Source organism: Hesperophylax consimilis, chromosome 28 (assembly GCF_061612785.1).
Source record: "Hesperophylax consimilis isolate HC1 chromosome 28, BYU_Hcon_1.0, whole genome shotgun sequence".
In the NCBI taxonomy this organism is placed as follows: domain Eukaryota; kingdom Metazoa; phylum Arthropoda; class Insecta; order Trichoptera; family Limnephilidae; genus Hesperophylax; species Hesperophylax consimilis.
Window position 1 is genome coordinate 380,513 of NC_142863.1, and position 27,042 is coordinate 407,554.

The window sequence follows — 27,042 nt, forward strand, 5'->3', positions numbered from 1 at the left end:
GTGTATAACTTCCTGGATAGTTATATAGATGTATATAGGTATATAAGTGTCTTCTGGTTTCTCTGGAACGATATCAGATCCGCCCAGTCTCACGTGACATCTTTCTCCTCTGCAAAGTAACGAGTAAAGTAACGGTCAGGTATCTGAGTGTTTATGAACCACGTTGAATACATGGACGATATTAAACTATCAGGGTGAAGCAGCTTGTCGCTTGAGAAGAAAACTTTGCTAATTTAGGTTGATTTATATTAGCAAGTAATTTCCGTTGTTCATACCAAACGTGTGTATTGCTATAGAAGTGAATTTTTTGCAGATATCGATTACTGGAATGAACAGAAGGACATAGAATGTATCCAGTTGAACGATGGCTATTTAGGCCCTTCGATATAGACCTTGAATGATGGCTGTCTAAATTTAGGTAGACGATTTTTTTGAATTTATTTTCAAATTCCGGGGAACAGCTAATTTATAAAATCATGGATAATCACAGTAAGCGATGTATATGTTTCCGTTTTAATACAGGTGGATTCTTTGGCTTTAAACTACAGTAAGTGGTTTATATGTTTCCGTTTTAATACAGGTGGATTCCTTGGCTTTAAACTACAGTAAGCGGTTTATATGTTTCCGTTTTAATACAGATGGATTCCTTGGCTTTAAACCACAGTAAGCGGTTTATATGTTTCAGTATTAATATTCGGAGGTATGATTTTTTTGAATGAGCACAGCCGAATCCAAAACCAAATGCCTGGAAACCTCAACCACTTGAAGCATCTATTTAGTAAATACCCCATTGCTCTAGTGGCCAAAATGAAAATTTAGTCATTAATAGCTGCTTCAGCAGTGTATGTTCTGCATCAGCCTCTAGGTCAGGTACAAACATAACGGCATGAGTAATGAGTATATTATAAGTGCAAAATAGCAATGCATAGCAAGTGCTGTTTGATCTCCATTGCAGTTGCACACCTACAAAATACTACTGCGCAAATCCCCACTGTCGTAACAATCAATTTATTGTGTGATTTTGAATCATATGTATGTTTAAGCATATAAAATGTATATATATATATATATTTTTTAATTTGAAAAACTTACATTCTTAGAAAATAATTGATGCATTGAGCCACTGTAAGAACCCAGCGTTCACTGACCAAAGTTCCCCCGCACTGCCACACGATCGAATCATCCGGTGTTCTTGAACCAATTAGAGCCTGAAAGTAAGTACATGGAAAAGTAAAAAATATTGAATAAATTAATACCAACTTCCTTTTGGGTTAGAAACAAAGCTGGTTATCGATTATTATACATGGTGTTAACCCTTTATAGAATACTTTATTACATACGTCTGGCAAACTTGAAAACTATCCTCTTTAATAAAAATGTTACTTAACATATTGTCGTAGATTGGTTTGTCATATTGGTTGGGTAGATTAACCTACTCTAGGAGGTCGGGATAAGTGTAACTGGTGTCATGAAACTGCAATTCCACTCTATTAGTTGGTGCTGCTGATGTTGATGCTGTGCCCTACACAACACTCATCAGTCTAGACCAATCCTAGAACTATGCTAATTGCAATGTGAGACATATCGCATCATTTTAGTAGCTTGCCGCTACACTTACTAAGGCATGCTTCATGCTTCCCAAGTTCTAAAAAAGGATCTGGTCAATCGGGATTAAACAGGATCAAAGGCCGTATAGGTAATAACTCAATTACTGTAGGGACTCTTGGTGTTCAAAATTGTGATTATAATTAAAATTAAATACCCTCAACGCATGAGCGGTTTATAGGCGAAGGCCGTCTAGAAAGTCTCGTAGACAATGCGAGAACAAACAAGCACGATCCAGACAATCCGTAACTTGAGAAATGCTGATTCATCTTATCAGGGGCTGTCTAGTAGCGATAATGCTTGTGTATGTAATTTCTTATCGGTTGCTGAAACGTTCCAGCCGTCATAATGCGAAAGTAGATAATTGCGTCAAAGTGCAGTGTCGCCACATAACTCATAGATGGGTAGAGACAAACCATATGCGGGAACTCCCCGGGAGTCGCCAGCACTCCTCCCGCGATGAGGGGGGTGGCCACGTGGGCACAGGAATAGCGGCGCAGCCCGGTGGATTTGTCGCAAGGATACACTGCCTCCGCCAGCTCTATGCATTCTGAAATGATTTAAAAAAATACTAATGCTTTTCCTTTCCAAAGGAATGGGAACACGTTAGCTTTTGAAACAGCATTAATTGTAATAATTATTTAAACAAAAATTGTTTTAAACCTGTTTTATGTATTTCAAGTATATCGCCAATACAAAATTACAAAATTATATCCATTTAACCGTTTCATCATCCCCATTTTATTTCCACATAAAGACCATATTTTGTGCTTGATTATTCCTATTTATTTTTAAATAAAATTTTTGCTTCCAAATTTTGATTTTTATTACTTTTATGCCTTAAGGGCATTGATGTATTATACTAGATTAGCCCTGTCTAGTTAAATTCATTTAAAAAATGACACCACATAGCGTACATCACAAATATGGAGATGAACTTAACAACCCAACTCTGTTTAAACTCCTTGTACAAGTGTTCAAACTCGTAAGCGAAACCAAGGAACTGCGTTCATTTTGTTACCGAGGTGTAGTTGTAATTTGAATACAAAGCCGTCACCAAACCAAATTAATTTATTGTCGAAGAAAGCAAAAACTTTGTGGCTTGACATTATACAAAATGAAACAAACACTTAGTTTTAAACCACTTTATTTTGAGGTATATTCGTCGACCGGTTTTGATTGGATTCAATCTTCTTCAGGACAATAAAATATAATACTAAATTATAATACAGAGCAAGGTATAAGGTAAACATAAAAGAAAGAGAAAGTATGTGGTAGAGGGAGAGAACATCAGAGACTGGTTGGTGGAGGGGCAGGGGGAGAGGTGGGGGAGTGGGAGGGACCAAAGGAAGGGTGGGGGTTACGGGTTAGGTTGGAGCAAGGAAACAACTTCAAAATCGGGCTGTTGGTTAGTTCTATCTGTTTATTTAAAAATTGGAAATTATTTTTCGTTGATTTAGAAATTTCCGAAGCTTCTAAGTTAATCAGGCGTATTCCTATTTTATTTTTATGAATTATTTGGACTCCTGTATTTTTTTTAATGTGTGGTTGGTATCAATACTAACATAACGAAAAGTTATTTTGTTTTTAACCACTTTGTTAGGTTTATAAGACATCATTATAGAAAACTAGTCTAGGTACAAACATTAATATGTAATGTATAAAATATAATATTAAAATAAAGCGAGAGAAATCATATTAGACGAGGATAGAGCTTTAGAGAGTGTGTGATGGGATGGGACAAGGGAGGGTGGGGGTTACATGGTTATAATATCAATTTATTTATGCCCATTAAATAAGCTTTTACATTGTGTTTTTTTGTTGTTGTGTTTGTCTGCTTTTTTCGAATACAGGCACAACTTTTTGATGTGAAACTTCTTTTTATTTTTCGGAATAACTTTATTGTGTAAAACCTCAAAAATTGTAATATTTTAATATTGAAGACAATATTAGTGATTTCTAAACAAAAATCTGAAACAGAAAAATCAGAAAAGGAAACGGTCACATCTGGGACACGAACCAGATGTGACCGTTTCCTTTTCTGATTTTTCTGTTTCAGATTTTCGTTCAGAAATCACTAATATTTTCTTCAATATTTAAATGAAACTTCTTTACGCGCGTCATGCATTTTCGAGGACCGGAGTAAAACCGACTTATGACCGTCACGAAAAACCGTGATCATTTGGTGGTGGGGGTAAGGGACCCCCACCACCGCTCACCGTTCACTGTAGCTCTCTCACCGTAGTCGCTTACTGAGGTGAGGGAGCCACTGACGAACGTTCTCTCCCTCTCTTCTCTCTTTTCCTCTCTCTCTAGCCAACGACGCCACGCCAGGCATCAGCTGCTTGCTTCGTGTACTGCGCGGTGAGTGTAATACGAGTGAAATACGCAATTGATTGTGGTTTATTCGATTTGGAACAGAGTTTTAGTGTCAAAAATGAGTAGTGACGAGATAGAAGTGAGAAAAACATTCGTGGCACAAGAGGAAATATCCCCTGAAAATCAACAAAGAAGAAGAGAGTCTGATTCACACAGTGATGACATTAACGTAAGGTAAACATAACCAAGAAGAGTGGATAAATATCTCACAAAATAGTATTGTTGTTGTAATAGCATGATAGGATTGTAACATATTGGCGAGATTATACTAACAGTGAAATATGATGTAGGGATGTCGTGCCTACAACCGAAGCGTGTGTAAACAAGCGTCGACTGGGAATACTAAAAGTTTCACTTCCGTCGTGCGTAGGCTTGCCACACACTGTATTTTTTTTGTATTACACACTGTGTGTCCATTTACAATAAACATGTAACATTAACTACATATAGATGATACAAAACAATGGAAGAAAAAAGAATAGAAATAACAAGTTATAAATAGTGATTTTTGGCATTGACATGCCTCTTGAATTCTTCAAGGCTACTATTAAAAATATCGATAGTCTTGGAGGCGTTGTTTAACAGCGCCATACCTCGTGTCATGCTTTGCCGAACCAGTACGTCCGTTCTGCCACGTGAGATACATAGCAGATCATGGTGCCGTCCCTGGCTGTAGTTGTTCGGTACGAACAACTTATAACATTCCAGAAGGTATGGGCTATCTATTAAACTATTAAGAATTTTGTACGCCGTTACTGCAAGGGCCCCACTCCTCCTCGAGTGGAGACTTCGACTCAAATACATGTATCTCAAAAACTTTTTTTGAATCTGTTCTAATTTTTCAATGTATTTTTGTTGGTATGGGGCCCATACAGCAGAGGCGTATTCAATTTTAGACCTTATGCAGTTGTACAAAGTCATCATTGCCTCGGGATTGGAAAATTGTTTGCAGAGTCTTATGACAAATCCGAGAAGCTTGTAGCATGATGTCGTCAACTGCAATATATGGTCCGAAAACGTAATTTTGGGATCAAAGACTACCCCAAGGTCCTCGATGAATTTTACTTTTGACAATATTTCATTTTTGATGCAATTAATCGAATTTGATATGATATAGCGACACATTTTTTTGTATTAAAAAATAATTTATTTTCACCAGCCCATGATGAAATTGAATCTAAATCAGTTTGCAATTTGACACAATCTTGACCATCACAAAAATTTTTAAGTAATTTTAGATCGTCAGCAAAAAGCAGGCAAGTGGAATGTTTGATCCATTCTTGAATGTCATCAATTAAGATTACAAATAGTAGAGGCCCTAGGTTTGACCCCTGTGGCACTCCAGAGAATTCTCTAGACCTGTATCCGTCGATGCAAACATATTGCTTCCTATTCCTTAAATACGTGACAAAAAAATTTAGGAGGGGTTTGTCGAAACCAATTCTATGTATTTTTCGTAGCAGTACGTCATGATCTACTCGGTCAAACGCCTTGGCGAAATCTGTGTAGATCACATCAGTTTGATGTTGGGCATCTAATCCTCTTGCTACTCTCTGTGAGAGTTCTAGAAGATTAGAGACGGTGGACTTATTTGATAGAAATCCGTGTTGGTTTCCCCAAAGAAACGGTTTAATTTGTTTGTTTAGCTTTTCGCAAATTATTGTTTCAAATATTTTTGGGAGTATTGACAGAACCGCTACTGGTTTATAGTTCTGGACTTTTTTTTTGGACCGCTTTTGTTCCAGATTTATGTAATAACTTTACATATCTACGGAAAGAATTATGATTGTACCTTATTTCCCAGGGACTGGAGTGAACCGCGCCAACAACCTTGCCAAATGCATGCCGATCGGGTAGGACAGACATTTATTTCTTATATTAACTGCTATAATGTCATACGATTTCAGAGAAATGCCCATTCGGTTTATTTTTTTAGTGCCATTTTTGTGAAATATATAGATGGTGCTTAATCAAAGCTAGACAATAACAACCAGTAATGAAAATAACCTTTCTCAGATTAAGGAACGATACCTAATTTGTAGGTATATTAAATTCTCTCCTCCACACAGCATGCTCAGAGATAATAAAGGACCTGAAGGAAATTGCAGTCTTAAAGTTTGAGATGAAAATGATTTGAGCACACATGGTTTCCTGATGATGGTACGGTCAACGAGTTCCGACATATTGTGATAATTAATGTATTCGAAATTTACTAAAAGTTCAACCAGAAACCTGTTCATTCATTCGTTAAAGGCCAGCAATCCGTTTTTTTTTTAAATAAATTAGCAAATACTCATTTTTTTTCCATATTTGTAACTCTACAATATATAATAAATATTACCCAGTTATTTTCACATAATTTAATCCGGATTGCTTATATTCATTTCTCAATTTTTTCTCGGTTTGTGGGGAAACCTAAGCGAAAATAAGACATTTTAAGAATAATTATGGGAATGTATATAGAAAATATTTATTCCTATACCTAACAATTTAAGACTACATGAACGTTCCTTTTCATGTAACATATCTTCCACCACCTTCATCACCTCTACAGCAGTAGTTATAATTCTCTCTCTCTGGTTTCAATCCTGGGATTGGTTGCAGCAATTTTATCTACTCTCCTCTTCCATTCTTCCCTGTCTTGTGCGGCTCTTTTGGCTTCTGCATATGATGAGCAGCGCACGTCCACCAGCAGGTCCTCCAGGTACTCTCGGCGTGGGCGTCCCCTAGAGTTGGTCCCCTCGGTCATACCCTCTATTATGACATGCAAGAGGCCTTCTTGTCGTATAACATGGCCGATCCATCTTGCACGCCTTTCGGACAAGGTCCTGAGCAGGTGCCTTCCTCCTTCGATTCTTTGGAGAACCTCCTCATTTGTAACATGGTCTCTCCAGGAAATTCCTAACAGTCTTCTATAGGACCACATCTCAAAAGCCTCTAGTCTCCGTTTATCTCTTTCGGATAGGCACCATGTTTCGCAGCCGTACATCAAGATACTCCATACATAGGTCTTGATGAGGAGTATTCTCAGTTTTAGGTCTATATTATTGGATTCTATTATTTTCAACCTTTTTAGTTATAATTATATAAATAAAAATGACAAAAATTAACACATTTTTGTTTTAATACAACATCGCTTGTCGCTAATAGTTGTTGAACTTATTAAGGTAACATTTAAAAAAATGCTCAATATATAATAAAAAAGGTATGTGTAATATATAAATATGTATGTCCTCTTTTCTGATAAGGTATACATGACCATATATGAACCTTAATATTATATTTTGCAAAATATGTATGTATTAATGTAACCCATATGATGTATATTAAAATAATAAAAAATAAAAAATGTATGCTTTGTAATTTAAATTTTTTCAATAAAAAGAAAAACGTCATTAAATAGTACACACAAAATAAATTACTCAACGACGCGATTTTTTCTTATAATTGACTACAACCCTGAATTAGAGACGAGCCCAAAGAAGTTTTTTGAATCAAGTAAAAACGCGTGATTTTAACCAACACATCAATAATTATCATGTGCCAGGCTCGTGCCATGTCGTATTGTTTATATGTTTTCGTTAAAAGTGTATCATACACTGCATGACGTCATGATTAGGAGTGTTTGAAAGATGACGTCAGAAATTTACTTGTCGATTGTGCAATTCTATTAATTTCTGACGTTATTCAATTCAATACAATTTTTTGTTTTTTCATTTCAAAAACATCACAAAATTGTTAATTTCAATGCGTTTTTAAAATATTTTTGTAATAAGAATTCCAAGATTAATATTAAGTATATCAACTATACCAGTGATAATAGAGCTTGCCTTTTAAATGAAGCTTCATTGATGCTAAAAATGTCGATATCCGAATTGATTCTGTTCAACAGCAAGATTGCTCTCCCCACAGGCATGACCATTGGCAAGTTAGTTCTGCAGGCCGGGAGATAAAATAGTCTATGTTGTCGGTGAAGTAAACCATTACAAATATTCATGACTGTTACGTACTACAATTTAATCTTATGAGGCTACAAGAGTGGTGCACCCACAATGAACTATTTCTCAATATTGATAAATGTCAAACGATAACTTTTTCCCGAATCAAAAATCCCATTACGCATCAATATAGCATCAACAACATTTTCCTAAAAAGAGTTGAGAATATTAAGGATCTTGGTATTATTTTTGACAGGCAACTAACATTTGTTCCTCATATAAACGAAATAACCAACAAGGCCATGAAATGTTTGGGTTTTATATTAAGGACAACGAAAGATTTTAAATTAATAAATTCCTTCAAACTGCTATTCACTGGTTTAGTTAGAAGTAATCTAGAGTATAACTCAACAATCTGGTCTCCATTTTATAAGATTCACCAATTAAAAATTGAAAGAGTGCAACATAAATTTCTGCGATTTATTAATTATAAATTAGGAATTCCAAACGAATATCTTAATTACACTTTCCTCATGAACTTACTAAATTTAACCGATTTATCATTGAGACGCACAGTGTGCGACTTAGTATCTCTTTTCAAAATTTCGAATGGCAGACTGGACGCCATTGATTTGACGAGTCTTATATCGCTCCGTGTACCTACGCGCGACACTCGACAGACCGCTCTATACAGGGTGTATCGGCACTAACCCGACAAACTTTAACCAGCTATTCCTTAGCACATTTGGAGTAAAAAATGTTATGGGCACTTTGCTGTCCGGTAGCATTTTTTTTTCAATTAAAAACAATTTTTTTTTTAATTTCCGCACTACATCACTGTCATTGGCATTGCGTTTTGTGTTAAACAGCTGTTATAAGCAAGTGTGTCAAAAAGCGTCTTCGCTCTTTCGCACACACTAAATAATAATAGTTAAAAATGAGACGAATGGTGCCGTGCTATTTCGTTGTGACTGTAAACGTGCGCCAATATAGGTACACACGTGCATTATTCAACGGAATTCGAATAAAATATTTGCCAGATGGGTTTTCAAACTTTATCAAAGGATAAAACAGTGGTGACATGTGGTGAAAATATGAATAATAAATTTTTTATTAAAAAAAAACGTTACCGGACAGCAAAGTGCACATAAGATTTTTTACCCCAAATATGCTAAGGAATAGCTGGTTAAAGTTTGTCGGGTACGTGCCGATACACCCTGTATAATGTTCCCATATCTGCTAACAATTATTTTCAAAACTCACCTATTCAAAGACTTCACATACTCGGTAATAAGTATAGCTCAATTGATGTTTATCATCACCAATCAGTATACAAACTAAAATACAGTATACTAGAATGTTTGTAACAGATTCATAATTTTTTTTTCAAACGCATATTTTATTGTTTCATTAACTAAGCTTTGTTTTGTAAAATTCCCAATCGGGCAAAATAAAGATTGATGATTACAAAGATGGTTTACAACAAACTGTAGTGTTTATCTTTATAATAATAATAACAAACTTACTTGTCTTGTGTGTATTACCTACTTACATTATTGTACTCTTGTAACTACACTATATTTATATAAACTTATCGAACTCATTGTCCAAATTCCAATAACACCGTAACTATATACTTGAATTGTATCTACTTAACTACCTACCTATATCTGTTATATTTTTCTCAAGTTTATGTATTAGTTTAACCTATGTTCTGTAAAATATTCAACCGACGTACTTTGTACAATAAACTTTGCTTGCTTATGTTTATAAAATAATTTCACCATAACAATAACCCTACACATTGTTATGTAAGTTCATACTCAATTTATTATGCTATGTAATTAAAATATTTTATAATGCTACTGAACAACAAAACCCATAACATGTATATGTAAAAGCCTTCTAGGCGTTAATAAAATGAAATAAATAAACAAATAAATAACCATCGGGAACATAGAAATGAATGCTCTCCATGATGACCAAGTTTTCAAACCATCCACGAATCAGTCTAAAGAAATGTGTAGCAATGCGCACATCTCTCCTGACCCGTAGATAGTTCATTCCGAGCATACCCAAAAGAAAGTCAGTGGGATAGAGCCACGGGTAGTAGCCATACTCCCTCATGTAGAGAAATCTCAAGAATTTCTTCTGAACTCTCTCCAACATGAGAGAATACTTAACCTGGTGTGGACTCCAAATCACCGACCCACTTTCAAGTCTACTCCTTACTAAGGAATTAAATAAAACTATAAGCACCCGGTTATCTCTGAAATTCCTTGCAGTGCGTAGAACAAAGCCCAGAATTCTAAGTGAAGTGCTACATGCCGCCTCAATATGAGCATGAAATGTCAGTCTACTATCAAACATGATTCCAAGATCCTTCATTGTCGAGACACGTTTTAAACTTCGGACGTCCATTGTATACCGGTAGTACCAGGTATGACTCGCCCTAGTGAATAACAAAATTAAACATTTGGAAACATTAAACTCAATCCGATTTATTTTACTCCATTCAACAATTCTATCAATGTCTGACTGGAGTTGATTGCAGTCTTCTAAAGTTAGTATTTCTAAGAAAGTTTTAAGTCATCAGCAAAGAGAAGAAACCCAGAATCCAGAATTACTTCTGAAATATCGTTTAAATATAGGGAAAAGAGGAGTGGGCCTAAATTACTGCCTTGGGGTACCCCCGATCGTACAAAGAAATGTTTAGATAGTTGATACGAAATCCGTAAGCACCAATAGGTTGGTTTCTGTCAATCGACCTTTTCTAAATCCATGCTGTTCAGAAATTAGAAATGGTTCAACTTGTGGTAGTGTGAATTTATGAAGAATTGATTCGAACAATTTAGCCGGTGCAGATAGTATTGCCACCGGTCTGAAATTTTCCACAGAAATCTTTATGCCGCTTTTATAAATCGGACAATTTTTTGATATTTTCCGCAAATCAGGAAATACACCAGTTTCTAGGGAAAGGTTAAATAAGAAGCTTAGTGGCAGTTTTAAGAACTCGGCACAACCTTTTAAGAAGAATGATGTTGTTTTTGCATGAAAAAATAAATTCTAATGATGTTGATTTTCAGTTAAAAGAGGAGAAGTGCTATGAATAACATGTATGGTTGTATTGCAATAAATTACATCTAATACTCTTGAATTTATAATTAGAATGTTATTGAATTGGGAGAGACCGAAAATCTCCGAGCACAATTACATTCTTTTCACCAATAAAATCTATATTTTGATGTATTTTGTTGAAAAACAACTAATATGTGTCAAAGTTTGACGCAGGTGGGAAGTACACAATACATACAAAAGTAACACACGAATTAAATGTAATTTTAACCCATAAGTCCTCGTTGACAGTTTCCAGAGCAGGTAAGTGCTCTGCCTTAATAAGGCCATTCTCGCTCTTCGCGGTTAATAGACAGCCTCCTCCCTGCCTACGGCCACTACCACAATCTCTGTTTCTAAATACTATGAAACTGTCATCGAAGAGCTCTGGGTTGAACACACTTGAGTTAAGCCATGTCTCAGTGAGTCCAATTACGTCATAATTGTTTGCCAAAACATTAGTAAAAAATAAAGCGCATTTGCTCTTCATTCCTCCAACGTTTTGGTAAAAATAATGTAAATTATTTGTATGTCAACTGGGTTTGAAACCAGTAAGCCGCGGGGTATTCACTTTATTTTCCCATTCTTTTAAATAGGAATATTTGGGCCAATTTTCCGATTTGAGCACTTCACTTTTAATGGCAATAGGAATGCCTATCTTGAATGAGGCGTATTCTCCTTTAGATTTTATTTTATTCACTTTAAATAAGGCGATACTCACAATAGATTGTAAATATGCAGATAGATCACTACTCGAACAGTCACAGTGCTCTGTATTGCAGAGTTTGTTGTTTATTCGTTTGATGTATTTAAAAGATTTAATTTTTTTTACGTTAACTTTACACAGGAGGCCCTGAGAAAAATAAGTTTCCTCAAGGCCCATTTCATTTTTGGGGATGCTGTGTGGTGGGTATTTTTAAGGAAAGAAAGGAGAGGAAGTTCTGGAAAGGTAAAAGGTATGAGTGGCGGACGAATGAATAGATCCCCTCCACTGCAGCCCAAGGCGATGTGCCGAGAGATCAGATGGAGAGGTCAAAGCGTCTCCCAAACCAGCCTCTCCCGATCTGGCACGCTACGCAGCTAGTCCCGAACACACCTCACTCGATGTGAACCCGGGCACCCCTGCTAAATCACCAAACGTAGCGAACCACTTGGGTTGACCTGCGGCAAAGGTGTTTGTTTTTCAATAAATGGTTCCCGGGCGGCGGTACCCAAAGCCGCCTCCCAAATTGAAAATTCATATTGTGGTAATGCATAATGTATGTCTGTCGGTATGAAAGATACAGGCATATCTGAATGAGACAGCATGACCGAAATGTATAAAAAGGCGTGTCTGTTGTAACTCGTCCTCTTTTCAATTACACCTCTAAAATTGTCCATTTGTATAAATACTTATAGCAACCTAAATAAAACTAAATAGTACGGAGTACCCATACGTATTTTATTAACAAGTAATCTGGGTGATCGGCACGGAAGATCACTACACATATTATCAATTATTTACAAATAGGGGAAAGGCCAGAGTTATGTATGTTAGGTTCAGTAGGAGATATGTAGACAGACTTACTATCCCAAGCTTTCTGTCCAGACTTCTGAGCGGTGACGGCACCTTCCGGTAGCGGTGGACAAGTTTTGTCTGCAACTTAAAAACAAACAAAACCATTAGAAGAGGATTGAAGAAAGTAGTTGGGGCTGTATTGCAGTTATAATGACCATTTCATTGCCGTCGTATTTATTTGCTGTACTTCGTAAAACTTCAGTCAGCAGTAGGCAAAGAACTTAGCATTTTACACGTCGGTAACATTCGGACATAAAACTTGTGTCAAATCACCGTTTTAGATTAATCTTTACTACGAATCGGCTTACATTATTAATACATTATGTAGCCTGAACCGTCATTTAAAACCTTTATTGAGAGAAGCATTCTCAAATTCCCTTTCGCGTGGCACTTTCCCGCTCTTTTTCAGCACCTTGTGTTGGTCAAGTGGTCACCAGATGCTACACAAAAGTAAAGCGCCACCTATGTGACTCATTAGCGTTTTAAATTCCGTCGCTGGCGTTGTCGTTGCGAAGTAGCACCAAATTTATAACGATTTTTCTCGTATTTAATTATTTTAAGTGTATAATTATTTCAAAACAATACATTATATTATAACAGCGAGGCTGTTCGAAGTATTTTTTAAAACAAAAAGAATTTCTAACTGTTTAAAAACGGATAAAACACGTGGTGAACACGACGGAAAAGTTTGTCTGCCATTTTGTGTTGTTTGTTTATTTACATTGTGTTTTGTGTACCTTGTGTTTTGTGTTTTGGTTTCTTTTCCAATTAACAATGAGTGGCTCCGAGATGTCATCATCCGATTCGGTAGAGATGACGGTAGAAGAAGTGAACAAGATTATTTTGCCAAAACAAAATGAGCCGAAACGAAAGTTGCCGATATCGACGAAATCTACGAAAAGAGATCGCACTGATAAACTCACGGCTCAAGTGGAGCATATTAGCTCGTTTATTCAGGATTTCATGGCGTCTAAAACATACGAAGATAGGAGAAACGTGGATTCCGACGAGGACGCATCATCGAAAGATCAAAAGATGCACGTGGAGAGAAATTCATCATCTTCGCTAGGGATGGGATTAGTAAATCCTAATCATGAGTTCAAGGAATTAAACCTATCGATGGCGGAAACCACGTGTAAGGAACCTACAGTTCCTACGGCTGACGCAAACCGCATAAAGAAAATCTAAGGTTTACAACACTTCGGTTCGCCTGAATGTAGGGTTGCCAGATGGTATCCAAAAGGAGGACATGTCCTCCTTTTACATGTTTTGTCCTCCCTTACATACTGTAAGTCCTCCTTTTTGCTAAACATCGGGCGGGAGTGGCGGGAGATTTTTTAAGTATTTGTGAAAATTACTTGATGGAATGGGTAAAACCCTTGGAAGATTACAAATGTTTTGAGTGGATGACATTGCTGAAAGAGAACGAAAACCTATAATATGATGATTTAGTTTCATGCATTGAGTTCCTGAACATCAAAGGTGTAGAGATTGACGATATTAAGCTAAACGATCAATTTTGTAACTTGATTTCATTTCTTAAATCAAAATCAGATGAAGATGAAGCATATTATGATTTGAAGTTGCACGAGCAGTGGACAATCTAATTTAAAAGTGTTGAAAACATTGAATGTTTCTCATAAATGCTAATAGATCTTGTCTACGAGTTTTATTTTTGTATTTCATCAAGTAACAACGAGAATTGTACAGTTCACACGCATAATATTCTGTCTCGCAAAAAAACAAAATTTAAAGAGTTCTACCGAAAGTTTTAGTGAAAATTCTATTCCTTGAAATGCTTAAGCATTAAAGTCAGAATAGTGCATTATTTTGTTCACGATTAACCATCACATAATAACTCGAAACGAATAATACAAAACAGTCAAGTGCACCAAATATATTTGTGACATTATTCAACGCGAACTGTGTGGGTAGCGGATACCAAACGCTCTCCGCATACAGTGCATAGTGTATTGCAGTGTATTGGCCAGAGGTACCTACTCGCTATCATTCATAGCGGTTACTACAAGCGCAGCGGAAACAAGGCAGTCCCACCAGCCATATCTTCAATTAAAATTTTACAAAAAAAAAAAAAAAACTTTTTTTTAATTAATATGGACGCTCAGGCTTATATTTCACTGGCGAAGGATGCAGTCAACTTATTGACCAATATGATAATGGAGCCTAACAATAAATTTACAAAGGAGCAGATCGCTAAAATAATACCTAGAACAAACGATATATTAGGAACCATCGCTCAAATGGCAGTAAAAATGGCAAACCTTGAGGGCGAGTTAACAGCTCTAAAAACTTCTAATCCAAATGTGTGCTCCCCACAAGCCCAAACCCAAACCGTGTGCGAAATCCTCGCTGAAATGAAAGAACAAAGCTACAGAGACAAAAATCTAATTATTCATAACATTCCGGAGAATACTTCACCTTCTCAGACTGAATCAATAAATAGTGATATCGCAGCAGTTAAGAAAATTATCTCCGATATGGATGCCTCGACAACAAACCTTGACATAAAAATCTACAGATTGGGTATTCGGAAAACTGACAAACCGAGAAGTATAAAAGTCGAATTTCCGGAAGCTAAATGGCCGAAAATTCTACTAAAAAAGAAAGACACTCTGAAAAATCATATCCGAATTTATCAAGACCAGTCTTTTCTACAACGTAAACATTTAATAGATTTAAGAGAAGAACTGGAAAAAAGGAAGTCTTCAGGTGAAACAGATATCACAATAAAATATATTAATAACAATCCTACAATCGTTAAAACGATCCCAAAAAACTAAACACTAAAATTTCATTATACTATCAAAACGTACGAGGAATTCGGACAAAATTACAGGACCTGAAAACAAACTTACCAACCTTGAACCACGACTCCTACGCCTTCACTGAGACTTGGCTTAATAAAAACATTGAAACTTCCGAATTGGGCTTCTTTAATCATACAGTATATAGAAAAGACAGAAGCAAAAGCATTAAAACCAGAGGAGGAGGTGTATTGTTATCCATAAACAATAGACTCAAATCAAGAAAACTCAAGTGCATACTTGAGTTTTGAACAATTATTCATCATGGTGTCCACCAAAAGTGAAAAAATCATCATTGGCTGTATCTACATTCCCCCATCTTCCGACGCCCAACTATACAAGGACCACTACTTCGAAATCGAAACAATCAGAAGGAAATTTCCTGGCGCCACCATGATTATGACAGGAGACTTCAATCTGCCAAATGTCATATGGGACATAGATAACAATAAAACTTCTACCACGGACAACATCAACCATGGTTCTCATGAGATAATCGAGATGTCCAATTTTCTAAATCTACGACAGTTAAACTATATACTCAATATTAATTCTCGTCTTCTCGACCTAGTTTTTTCAAATTCTTTATTTGTTAAAGTATTCGCATCTGATGAATCTATACTCCCAATAGACAAATATCACCCCCCTCTACTGATTGAATGCAACAGTTCAATTAAAAAAATAAATCCATCAGCATCAACAAAATTGAACTTCTTCAAAGCCGATTATAATCAAATCACTAATTTTTTATCTTCAACTGACTGGAACTTCTTGGACTCTGAAGAAAACATAAATGAAATGGTAGATAAATTTTATTTAATTTTAAATAAATCTATTGATTCGCTTGTACCTGTCTCAAAAATGTATGTACATAACTATCCGAAGTGGTTCAGTAACGATCTCATTAAAATAATTAGAGACAAAAAAATAGCTCATAAAATTTACAAATCAACACGCGATCCTATTGATTACGCTAATTTTAACGAACTCAGAAAGTCAACCAAAAAAATGTCCAAGCAATGTTATAAAAAGTGCATCGACAACTGTGAAGAATCGGCTCTTGCCAACCCCCATAACATCTTTAAATTTTCAAAATTACTTAACAACAATGACTCTGGTATTCTCTCTAACATGTATTTAGATAACAAAATGGCCGATAATTCCCAAGAAGTTGTTAATCTGTTTGCTGAATTCTTCAGTAAAATCTATGCTTCTACAAACAACTCACCAATGCTCGACGCCACAACACCTAATAATAATAACATCGATTTCAATCAATGTATATTTGAAGAACGTGATATAAGAACCAAATTAAAATCCCTTGACCTTAACAAATCGGCTGGTCCTGATAATAATAATAATAATAATATTTGGCTAATTTATATAGCGCCGTTTTCGTGAGAAATCACCTCAAGGGCGCTGTACAAATATATTTCTTAAATAATTAATACTAGAACTACTGACTTATCTCTAAGACTTATATCTAGTGACTTACGACTAAGGCCTATAACTACTATCTTAACGACATATATACGAGTATTTACATATTTAGCAACTTACAACTAAAATTAATATTAACAATCTAATCTTACTAACGCCAGAAGAAGAAGGAAGTTCCATTATATTAGGGTGTTTTATGGTTAGCTGGATATTTATGTTAAATGAATGAAATTAATGAATAAAATCAATCGTCAATCTTAAACGCATTTAGATGATTCATCTGCCAACAATTAAACCGATTGACTTGTTATGTTCCCGCTGATATTGTCCATTGTCCATTGGTAGGCAAGTTAATAGAAAAATTGAATAAACGGAATCGCTAGATAATGTAACAATTACAGTATAAAAAAATGAAAAAAATATATATATATATATTTGGATAGAATGACGGATTTATGGAAATTAGTGTCTGAAAAAGTGGGTTTTTAGTTTGGATCTAAATTCTGTTGGGCTGGTTATACATCTCAATTCCATAGGAAGTTTATTCCAAGCCTTGGGGCCATTACATATGATATGATAACATTACACCAATCTTCTTATCGAAATGCTCATCAGTATTGACTTATCCTCTAACTAAACTTTTTAATTTGTCCATAAAAACTGGCATTTTTCCGATAAAATGGAAAACAAGCTTTCTGTCTCCAATATTCAAGAAAGGTGATAAATCTGATATTTCCAATTATAAACCTATCTGTATCCAGTCGTCAATCCCGAAAATACTTGAATCTGTCCTGCTCTCTAAACTCTCGCCTGAAATCAATAAAGTAATTTCACATCGACAACACGGTTTCATAGCAAAAAGATCTACTCTAACAAACTAAATGATATATCAGGAATATATAACTAATTCCATGAACAATCGTCTTCAAACAGACGTAGTGTACACAGACTTTAGTAAGGCTTTTGACAAAGTTTCACATAAAATTCTTTTAAACAAACTAAGATCTCTGGGTATAACTGGGCATATTTTAAGATGGTTCGAAAGCTACCTTCACAAAAGAAAAATATCAGTAAAAATCAATTCACATTTTTCACATCACTTTGAAATCTTCACCGGAGTCCCACAGGGTTCACATCTGGGCCCAGTGTTATTTTCCTTATTTATTAACGACATAACTTCCATCTTCGATGGAGTTATGATACTTTTATTTGCGGACGATTTAAAAATTTACAAAACAATAACTAATCATAATGACTGTAGCGTATTGCAATCAAATCTTGTGAGGCTACAAGAGTGGTGCACCCTAAATGAACTGTTTTTCAACATTGAAAAATGTCAATCAATAACTTTTACCCGAATCAAAAATCCCATTAAATATCAATATAGCATCAACAACAATGTCCTAAAAAGAGTCGAACAAATTAAGGACCTTGGTATATTATTTGACAGTAAATTAACTTTTGTTCCTCATATAAATGAAATAACCAACAAGGCCATGAAATGCCTGGGGTTCATTCTGAGGACGATAAAAGAATTTAAAACAATTAATTCCTTCAAATTGCTTTATACTGGGTTGGTAAGAAGTAATTTGGAGTACAACTCAACAATCTGGGCTCCATTTTATAAGACTCATCAGCAAAAAATCGAAAGAGTACAACATAAGTTTCTAAGGTTTATTAATTACAAACTTGGAATACCAATCGAAGAACTTAATTATACATATCTAATGGAATTACTAAACCTAAGCGATTTAACTACAAGACGCACAGTGAGTGACTTAGTTTGTCTTTTCAATATATCAAATGGCAACCTGGACGCCCTCGATTTAACGAGCTTAATTAATTTGCGTATACCTACCCGTGATACTCGTTTAAATGCTCTATATTTTGTTACCAAATCTGCCAATAATTACTTTGTAAACTCTCCAATTCAAAGGCTTCATACACTTGGAAACAAATATAGTTCAATCGATGTCTATCATTTCCAATCGGTTTCCAAATTTAAAACCAAAATATTAGAACTTTTAAATTAAAACAATAAACATCTAGCTATTGCACTTCTTATTGAATTATTTCTTCAAGATTGACAAAACAGGCTTATACCTACAAACTATCATGTTTAGATTTGCTTTTTGCTTGGTTTTATATGTCTAAAGGTTAATGTTATATTGTTGCTTTACTATTCTTTATTTAGAATCTTCACAATATTTTTTTTATATAAACTATGTAAAATGGCTGACCGATCGCCCTCGATTTAGCAGGCCACTACAACCAGTCAAATGCAGTATGTATATCTGTTAACAATACTACCAATAATTATTTCGTTAGCTTTCTAACTCAAAGGCCTCATAAACTATGTGTCGTATTGTATCATGTTACTGCTGCCACTACCTAGCATTTACATTATTTATTAACTAATTTAAGTCTGTATAACATAGGAGTAGGAATATTCTTATTTTTGTACTTTTTACTTGCTATTATTATATGGATATGGTTATATTATATTATTTTTGTGAACTTGCAATCTTCAGAATATTACTTTTTTATGAACTATCTATGTAAAAGCCCAATGGGCGTTTAAATAAATAAATAAGCGCACATAACGCATAACTCAGTGGAGCAAAGAGAGGAATAGACTAAGTGTGCAGTCAGTTAAATCTTTAATTCTTACTAAATACAACTTCAAAAACATGACATGTGAAGATTTTCATAATTATTTGTTAAAAAACCAAGAACTTCTTTCCAAAATTGGCAGCTCAGCTAAGTATGATTAAAATAAATTAAAAAAATATATAAAAAAATCGTTTAATTTCTGAATGTCCTCCTTTTTTACAGAAAATCCTCCTTTTTAGACCCATCTGCCCTCCTTTATCAAATTATCATCTGGCAACCCTACCTGAATGGAACGAAGTAAGGTATGGGGATGTCGTAAGGAAATACCTGGCCAACCCCATGTTCAACCAGTTGGAGGTTAATGGAGAGTTTCTGCACTTGAATAAAGCAGAGCAATACGCGGGGTCACTAAGCCATGCCCTGTTGCAACAATTTTTTATTTATTTTTATATTAACTCCACACAAGAGGCCCTGAAGAAAATAATTTCCCTCAGGGCCTATGTCATCTTTGGGGATGCTGTGTGGAGGGTCTTTTTGTGGAGAGGAAGGAGTGAACATGGGTCTTGAAGAGTCCCATGTTGTAGGAGGGAGGAAACACAGAGGCCGGCAGCTCGTTCCACAGCCGAGCTGTTGAACTTAAAAACGAATCGTAGAAGCGACCCGTTCTCACGTGACAAATTTCAACCGTGTTCAAATACCTAACTAAAAATACCTAAAGAACAAATAAACTACACTTATCTATTACGGTTATCTAATCTATTAACTTTGAGTGACAGAAGAACTTTTTTCGATCTGTATTTCTATTTTAAATCTTGCATAATACAATTGACAGCCCTGAATTATTGGCGCTCATAAATTTGAATGTGCCAGCCAGAAACACAAGGTCAGTAATACCGTTTTATTGTGGTAATACTACGACCAGGACGCAGTTCAATATACCACTCCACAGAATTCAAAACTTGGGAAATATGTATTCGCACATAGATGTATGGAATATGTCACTGATACAATATAAACATGAAATAATCAAATCATTTATCCATGATACAAGTTCTCACTAAAGAAGTTCACTGTTAAATTTATCAACTACATCGGCAAATTAAATGTATGATTCATAGAAGCATTATAAACCATCATAATCTGTAGTATTATTTAGTTATAAAAAAAAAGTTTTTTCATCATTAAAATTAACTTATATAAAATATTAAAATACAAATCGGACAGTTCCGAACTCCTGCAACTAGCTAATTCCCCGGTACAGCGGTTTCGTACTATGCGAAACCAATACCGAACCAATACCGTAACAATAATGTTGTGATTCTCTGATCACAGTACTTTAAATTTTGGTCTTTATTTTTCACTGAACTTAAAATTTAAATTTTTGATACATTTATTTTTAATTCATTTATGTATGTATGTATATTTCTTTCTCATGTTAAATTGTACTGCCTTTATGTATATATGTAAAAGCCCTCTGGGCGTAAAATATAATAAATATAAAAATAAATATAAAAATATAAATGTTGGGCACGCGTTTGGCGTGTATCCCGACTACGCACCGGTGCCGAAGGGATCAATGATGCTAGTTCCTCAGAGCATCTTCCATTGTAATACCGATAGAACAAGGACAGCATACCTACCTGACGCCTGTGCTCTAAAGATTGCAGTCCGTTTGTTAAGATTGGGGAATCTATCAAACGGACCGCCCGTTTCTGCACAGAGTCAAGGGTTTTTTTCAGGTATTTTGGGGCTCCGGACCAGAGATGGCTGCCAAATTCGACAGTAGGGCGCACTTGCGATTTGTACAGGGTCAGCAGTTGTGTACTATTAAAGTATCTGCGGGCCCTGTACAGTACGCCCAGCTTCTGAGAGGCCAACTTTACTCTGGCTTCGATGGAGCCCCCGTACCTGAGCTGGTCACTTATAGTTACACCAAGCATATCAATGGAAGGCCTGTTCGGAAGATTGCTTTCGTTGAAGGAGACTAGATTATCATTTGGATCCCTTTTAGACGTAATCAGACAGAATTGGGTCTTTGAAACATTAAATTGGACGAGATTATTTTTACTCCAGGAGGAAATACTCTCGAGATAACCGTCCATTCTCTGCTTCAAAGCCCTCCGAGCCGTTGGAGTTTGTGTGCCCTTTAGGGGCTTGTCAAACAAAAAGCTATCATGAACTGTACTGTCATCCGCGTAACAATGAATCGGTGCACATGTCAAAAGGTCATTGATGTGCAACAAAAACAAAGTCGGAGACAGAACCGATCCCTGTGGGACGCCAGCATTTATAGAGTGCGAGGAAGAGGTGAAACCGTCAGCAACCGCCCGAATCGACCCATCCCTTAAAAAGTCAGCAATCCACGTACACAGGGATGCGGGAAGTCCGTAAGAAGGCAATTTGTTGACAAGTCCTCGGTGCCAGACCCGGTCAAAGGCCTTGGATATGTCTAGTGCGATTGTTTGGGTCTCACCGTGACGTTCCAGGCACCGCCCTCAAACATGCGACACATACGCGAGAAAATCACCGCACGAGCGGTTCCGCCGGAATCCGTATTGACGGTGGTTGATAATTTTGTTCTTCTCGAGGTATGTGAGCAGTTTGTCGTTGATCACACGTTCCATCACTTTGGACAGAACTGATGTGATCGCTATGGGGCGGTAGTTGGCCGGGTTGGAGCGGTCACCTTTCTTGGGAATAGGATGAATGACCGCTTTTTTCCAACCAGCGGGCACAGTGCCACACTTCAGGGACATTTTGAAGAGCTTTGTCAAAACTGGAACTATTTCCGCAGCACACCTCTGCAATACTTTTTTAATATGCCCACCGTAACATGGAATATACATAACAATGATTCACACTTGACACCTGAAAACTTGAACACAATTAGTTCCTCACTTGCTGACACAATCCATTATTCTGAATTAAAACAATATAATTACATAAAAAATGCAAATAACAGAATCCTGGATTTAGTTATCTGTAATGAGGAATTCCAAGTATCTCGTGCATGCGATCCTCTTGTCAGCGAAGACTCGCACCACCCATCACTCAAAATTATGCTCAAAATCGATATAATTCCTATTACTCACGCCCCACCTAAAGAAATTTATCAGTTTACAAAAGCCAATTACGAGTTAATCAACCAACATCTGTCAATGACAGACTGGTCATTTACTCAGGAAAATTCGGATATTGACGTAGTAGTCGATTCTTTCTACAACATTTTAAACAGTACCATCAACCAGTTTGTCCCTAAGCGTATCATCAAAAAGAGAAAATTTCCAAACTGGTATTCAGCTTCTCTAATTAAAATCATTAAAGATAAACAAAAACTCCATAAAAATGGAAATCCAATAATAATCCAGTAGACTACATAGAGTTTTCAATCAAACGTACCCAACAAAAAAACTTACAGAAGCATTGCTTTATTCAGTACATAAGTTCAGTTGAATCTAATATTCTTATAAATAATAAACAACTTTGGAACTATGCTAAAAGCAAAAGTAAAACAAATGGCATCCCACAAATCATGCACCTTAAAGATGAGTCAGGCACCGGTGCTCAACAAGTGTGTCAACTTTTCTCTAAACACTTTCAGTCCACCTACGTTAATGATAAGGACACGAATGATCCCAGTATAGTCGATAGTTTTACCCATATGAATAATCATAACCCGATTGGGAACGTACAAATAAACAATTTTTTGATCAATAAATACCTGAAGAATTTAGACATTAGTAAGGGTGCTGGCAGTGATGGTATATCGCCATACTTTATCTCAAAATGTGCAAAAAATCTTTCATACCCACTAACTAATATATTTAGAATGTCACTAAAAGCAGGAAAATTTCCTACAAAGTTTAAAGAAGCAACTATAATCCCTATTCATAAAACAGGTTCTAAAAGCAACATTGTAAACTACCGCCCAATCTCAATTCTAACTGTATTTAGTAAACTCTTTGAAAAAATTGTCTACGATCAAATTTATACAACAATTGTTCGCAACATACAAAACCAACAACACGGATTTCTACAAAAAAGATCGGTACTAACAAATTTGGTAAATTTCACGGAACATTAAACGAGCAATAAGGACAATAGAAACCAAGTAGATGTAATCTACACTGATTACTCTAAGGCCTTCGATAAAGTAAACCATTTAATTTTAATTAAAAAATTAAGTCAAATAGGCATCCATGGTGATTTACTTCGGTGGCTCACTTCATACCTTCGGAGCAGACTTCAATGTGTATCAGTTGCGGGAACTAAGTCCAGTTTCTTTTCCGTGCCCTCCGGTGTACCTCAAGGTTCTCATTTAGGGCCATTATTATTTAATGTGTATATTTGTGATATTCACAAATGTTTTTTACACGCCAATAACCTAGCATATGCAGACGATAAAAAATCTACTTAGTTATCAAATCAATTGAAGATTGCATTAAACTTCAAGAGGATCTCAATCGTCTTTTTAACTACTGTGAATCAAATAAACTTGTAGTAAATACCTCAAAGTGCAATAAATTATCATTTACACGTAACAAAAATAAAATTTCCTTTTATTATACATTAAACGGGACACAAATCAAAGAAGTAGAATCTATCAGAGACCTTGGGGTAATACTGGATGTGAAATTAAACTTCATTCAACACACTGATGCAATCATCAACAAAGCCAACAAAATGCTAGGATTTATAATACGTTTAACGAAACCTTTCCGCAACCTTAAGACTCTATATTCCCTTTACACAGCGTTCATCCGTCCCCACCTAGAACACTGCACACCGATCTGGACTCCTTTTTACCAAGCCCACATTGAAAGAATCGAAAGAATTAAAAAAAAAATTTTAAACACATTAATTATAAACAAAACTTACATTTCTCAAATTACGCCGATTCTATTAATTACCACAACTTCAACTCACTTCATACACGACGTTTGGTTTTTGACCAAATTTTATTATTTAAAATTCTTAACAATGGCCTCGACTCACCAGAGCTAATGAATTTAATAAATATTCATATTCCAACAAGATCAACACGGCAATCCCATTTGTTTCTTTTACCTACATGTAGAACTAACTTTAGAAAAAATTCACCAATTCCACGTATATGTGCCCAATATAATACTAAATTTCAAAACATAGCTATTTTTAGCAATACACTTCACAAATATCGATTAGAAGTAACTCGTACGATCGAAAATTAATACTATAGTATGGAATGTATCTAGAGCATCTCCTATCCTCATCCTAAATTCCTATTCCTCCCCTCCTCACCTAAAATATAAATATATATATATATATATTTTTTATGCAATACAACTCCATCTCCAATCAATATTAATATAGGAGACTTTTTTGGCTTGACTGTTTTTAACATGTATATATTTATATTTTATGTATAAGCTGTTTGTCTCTTAAAAAAAAAAAAAAAAATTAAAAAAAATTAAAAAAAAATAAATAAAAAAATACCAGGGCAGGTATTCCGTCAGGTCCACTAGCTTTGTTAACATCGAGCCCCCGTATAACGTGGAGTACATCCCGATGCCGGATCCTCAGCTTTTTCATATAAAAGCCGCAGTGAGGAACCGACGGCGGAACAGCACCTCCGTCATCGAGGGTCGAGTTTTCCGCAAACATTTTTCCTAATAGGTTAGCCTTTTCGGTGGCAGTGTTTGCTAGTGAGCCGTCAGGTCTGGTAAGAGGTGGCAAACTGGGTTTGCAATAATTCCGACCTATTGAGCCTACAAGCGACCAGAATGCTCAGCTGCCATGCGGGCAGGAAGCCAGCTTTTTGCTGATCTGCAGGTCGTGTTGGAATTTTGACCTATTAATGATTCTCTTTCATTCCTTTGCCGATTTGTTATATGCTGATCTGTTTTCGGGCGTTCGAGATGTGTTGTAGGCTCGGTAAGCCGCGTTTTTTCGTCGAACTGCTTCGGAGCATTGTCGACTGAACCACGGCATTGAGCCCACACCAGTTTCTTTAGTAGTCGATTGTATGAAGCCATCCATCGCCGATTTGATGACTTCACCAATCTCCTGGGCACATCTTGAAGGGTCCGAAGTCCGAAAACAAACAGCTGACCACGGAAAAGCGTTGAAATGGGCCCGCATACCGAACCAATCTGCTGACCTATAGTGCCACACTTTTCTCCTCAGCCTCTCATTGGTTGGTCTGAGGCTAACGGGGATTGATGTCGTCACTAGGCAGTGGTCAGATGATCCCAGAAGCGCTGTGACGTCAATCTTATAACCGTGTGGCACAGTAGTTAAGAATAGGTCTAACGGATTAGAGTGGTGAGTCTGGATATCAGGAACCCTTGTAGGCTCCTGAACCAGTTGCTCTAATCCGTAGCAAATGGCAAAGGATTCCGCCTGTCGGCCAGCCGAGTCCGTTGGGCCTGAGAACTTCAACCATGGTTCGTTATGAACATTGAAGTCCCCCAGAACAATAAACTCGGCCGAAGGGTAGCGGGGCAAGAGATTTATTTATTATTTATTAACGCCCTATCGGGCTTTTACATAGTAAGTTGACAGTAACAAGTACATGGATAAAATCAATAGTATCACTCAAATATTTGAAGAGTTCGGAAGTGTCTGATTTGCTATGGTTCGGTGAGCGGTATAGACATGCGTAGAATCTTGCCGTACTGGCAAGATTGACGCGCACCCACATTACGTCGAATCTGGAGTTTTCCAGACTCAATAGTCGCACACAGTTGACGTCAGCTTGACTATAGAGGCAGACTCCTCCTTTGAGTTGGAACTTGCTTGCAAGGGTAAAGCTCGGGCAGTCCAGATAGGAGGAGTCTGGCGGCTCGGCTATCTGAGTTTCGGATAGGAAAATAAGGTTGGGAAAAAAAATGGTGATGAACGGAATTTAAATTTGTGTGCAGGCCGCGAATGTTCTGGCCCGCACCGGGGACGCCTGCTACTCGCCGATGTAACGATGTTAAAAAAAAATTGTTGTGTATTCATGGTTTTTTTTATTATTTTTTGTTTTGTAAGGGTATGAGGTGAAAGGAAGCTCTGGAATGGAAATGTATGAGGGGTGGGTAGGAATCTGGGGTTCAGGCTGTCCAGGAGTGATGAGCGTTTGGTTCCAGCCCACCCACTGCGGTGCTAGGCGATAGGCTGGGAGAGTCCGGCTGGAGAGGGCATCCAATGCGCCCCAAACGCTGCTGCTGGGTCCCCTCCGGTCACGAACCGGAACAACAGCAGTGGCGGGGTTTTTCACTCGCTGATGGAGCAGTCCACCCTTAGTTGTGAGCCTGAGGGTCGGGCCCCTGTACTATCGAGCGGCCCGGACAGCGGTAACCGGTTGTAAAGAGTGTCCTTCAACCAACGTCTCCCAACCGGCCCGCCACGCAGAAGGTGGGCTGACGCACCCGCCACCAAGACCCGGGCAAACCTTAACCCATGAACCATAGCAAAACCCTTCCACAACATAAACACTCTATATTCCCTTTACACCTCATATATTCGCCCGCACCTGGAACACTGTACACCGATCTGGACTCCTTTATACCAAGCCCATATCAAAAGAATAGAAAGAATTCAAAAA

At 36.6% G+C, this 27,042-nt stretch overlaps 1 protein-coding gene across 1 annotated transcript in view; it reads right to left on the reverse strand.

The window, feature by feature from the left end:
- Positions 1–27,042, reverse strand: part of LOC149409986 (uncharacterized) — a 174,860-nt gene that overhangs the window by 75,885 nt on the left and 71,933 nt on the right. The window contains exons 16-18 of the mRNA XM_089648919.1: positions 12,604–12,678; positions 2,022–2,155; positions 1,093–1,208 (exon numbers count right to left, since the gene is read on the reverse strand). Coding sequence (XP_089505045.1) covers positions 1,093–1,208; positions 2,022–2,155; positions 12,604–12,678 — 325 coding nt within the window. The remainder of the gene's footprint in view (positions 1–1,092; positions 1,209–2,021; positions 2,156–12,603; positions 12,679–27,042) is intronic.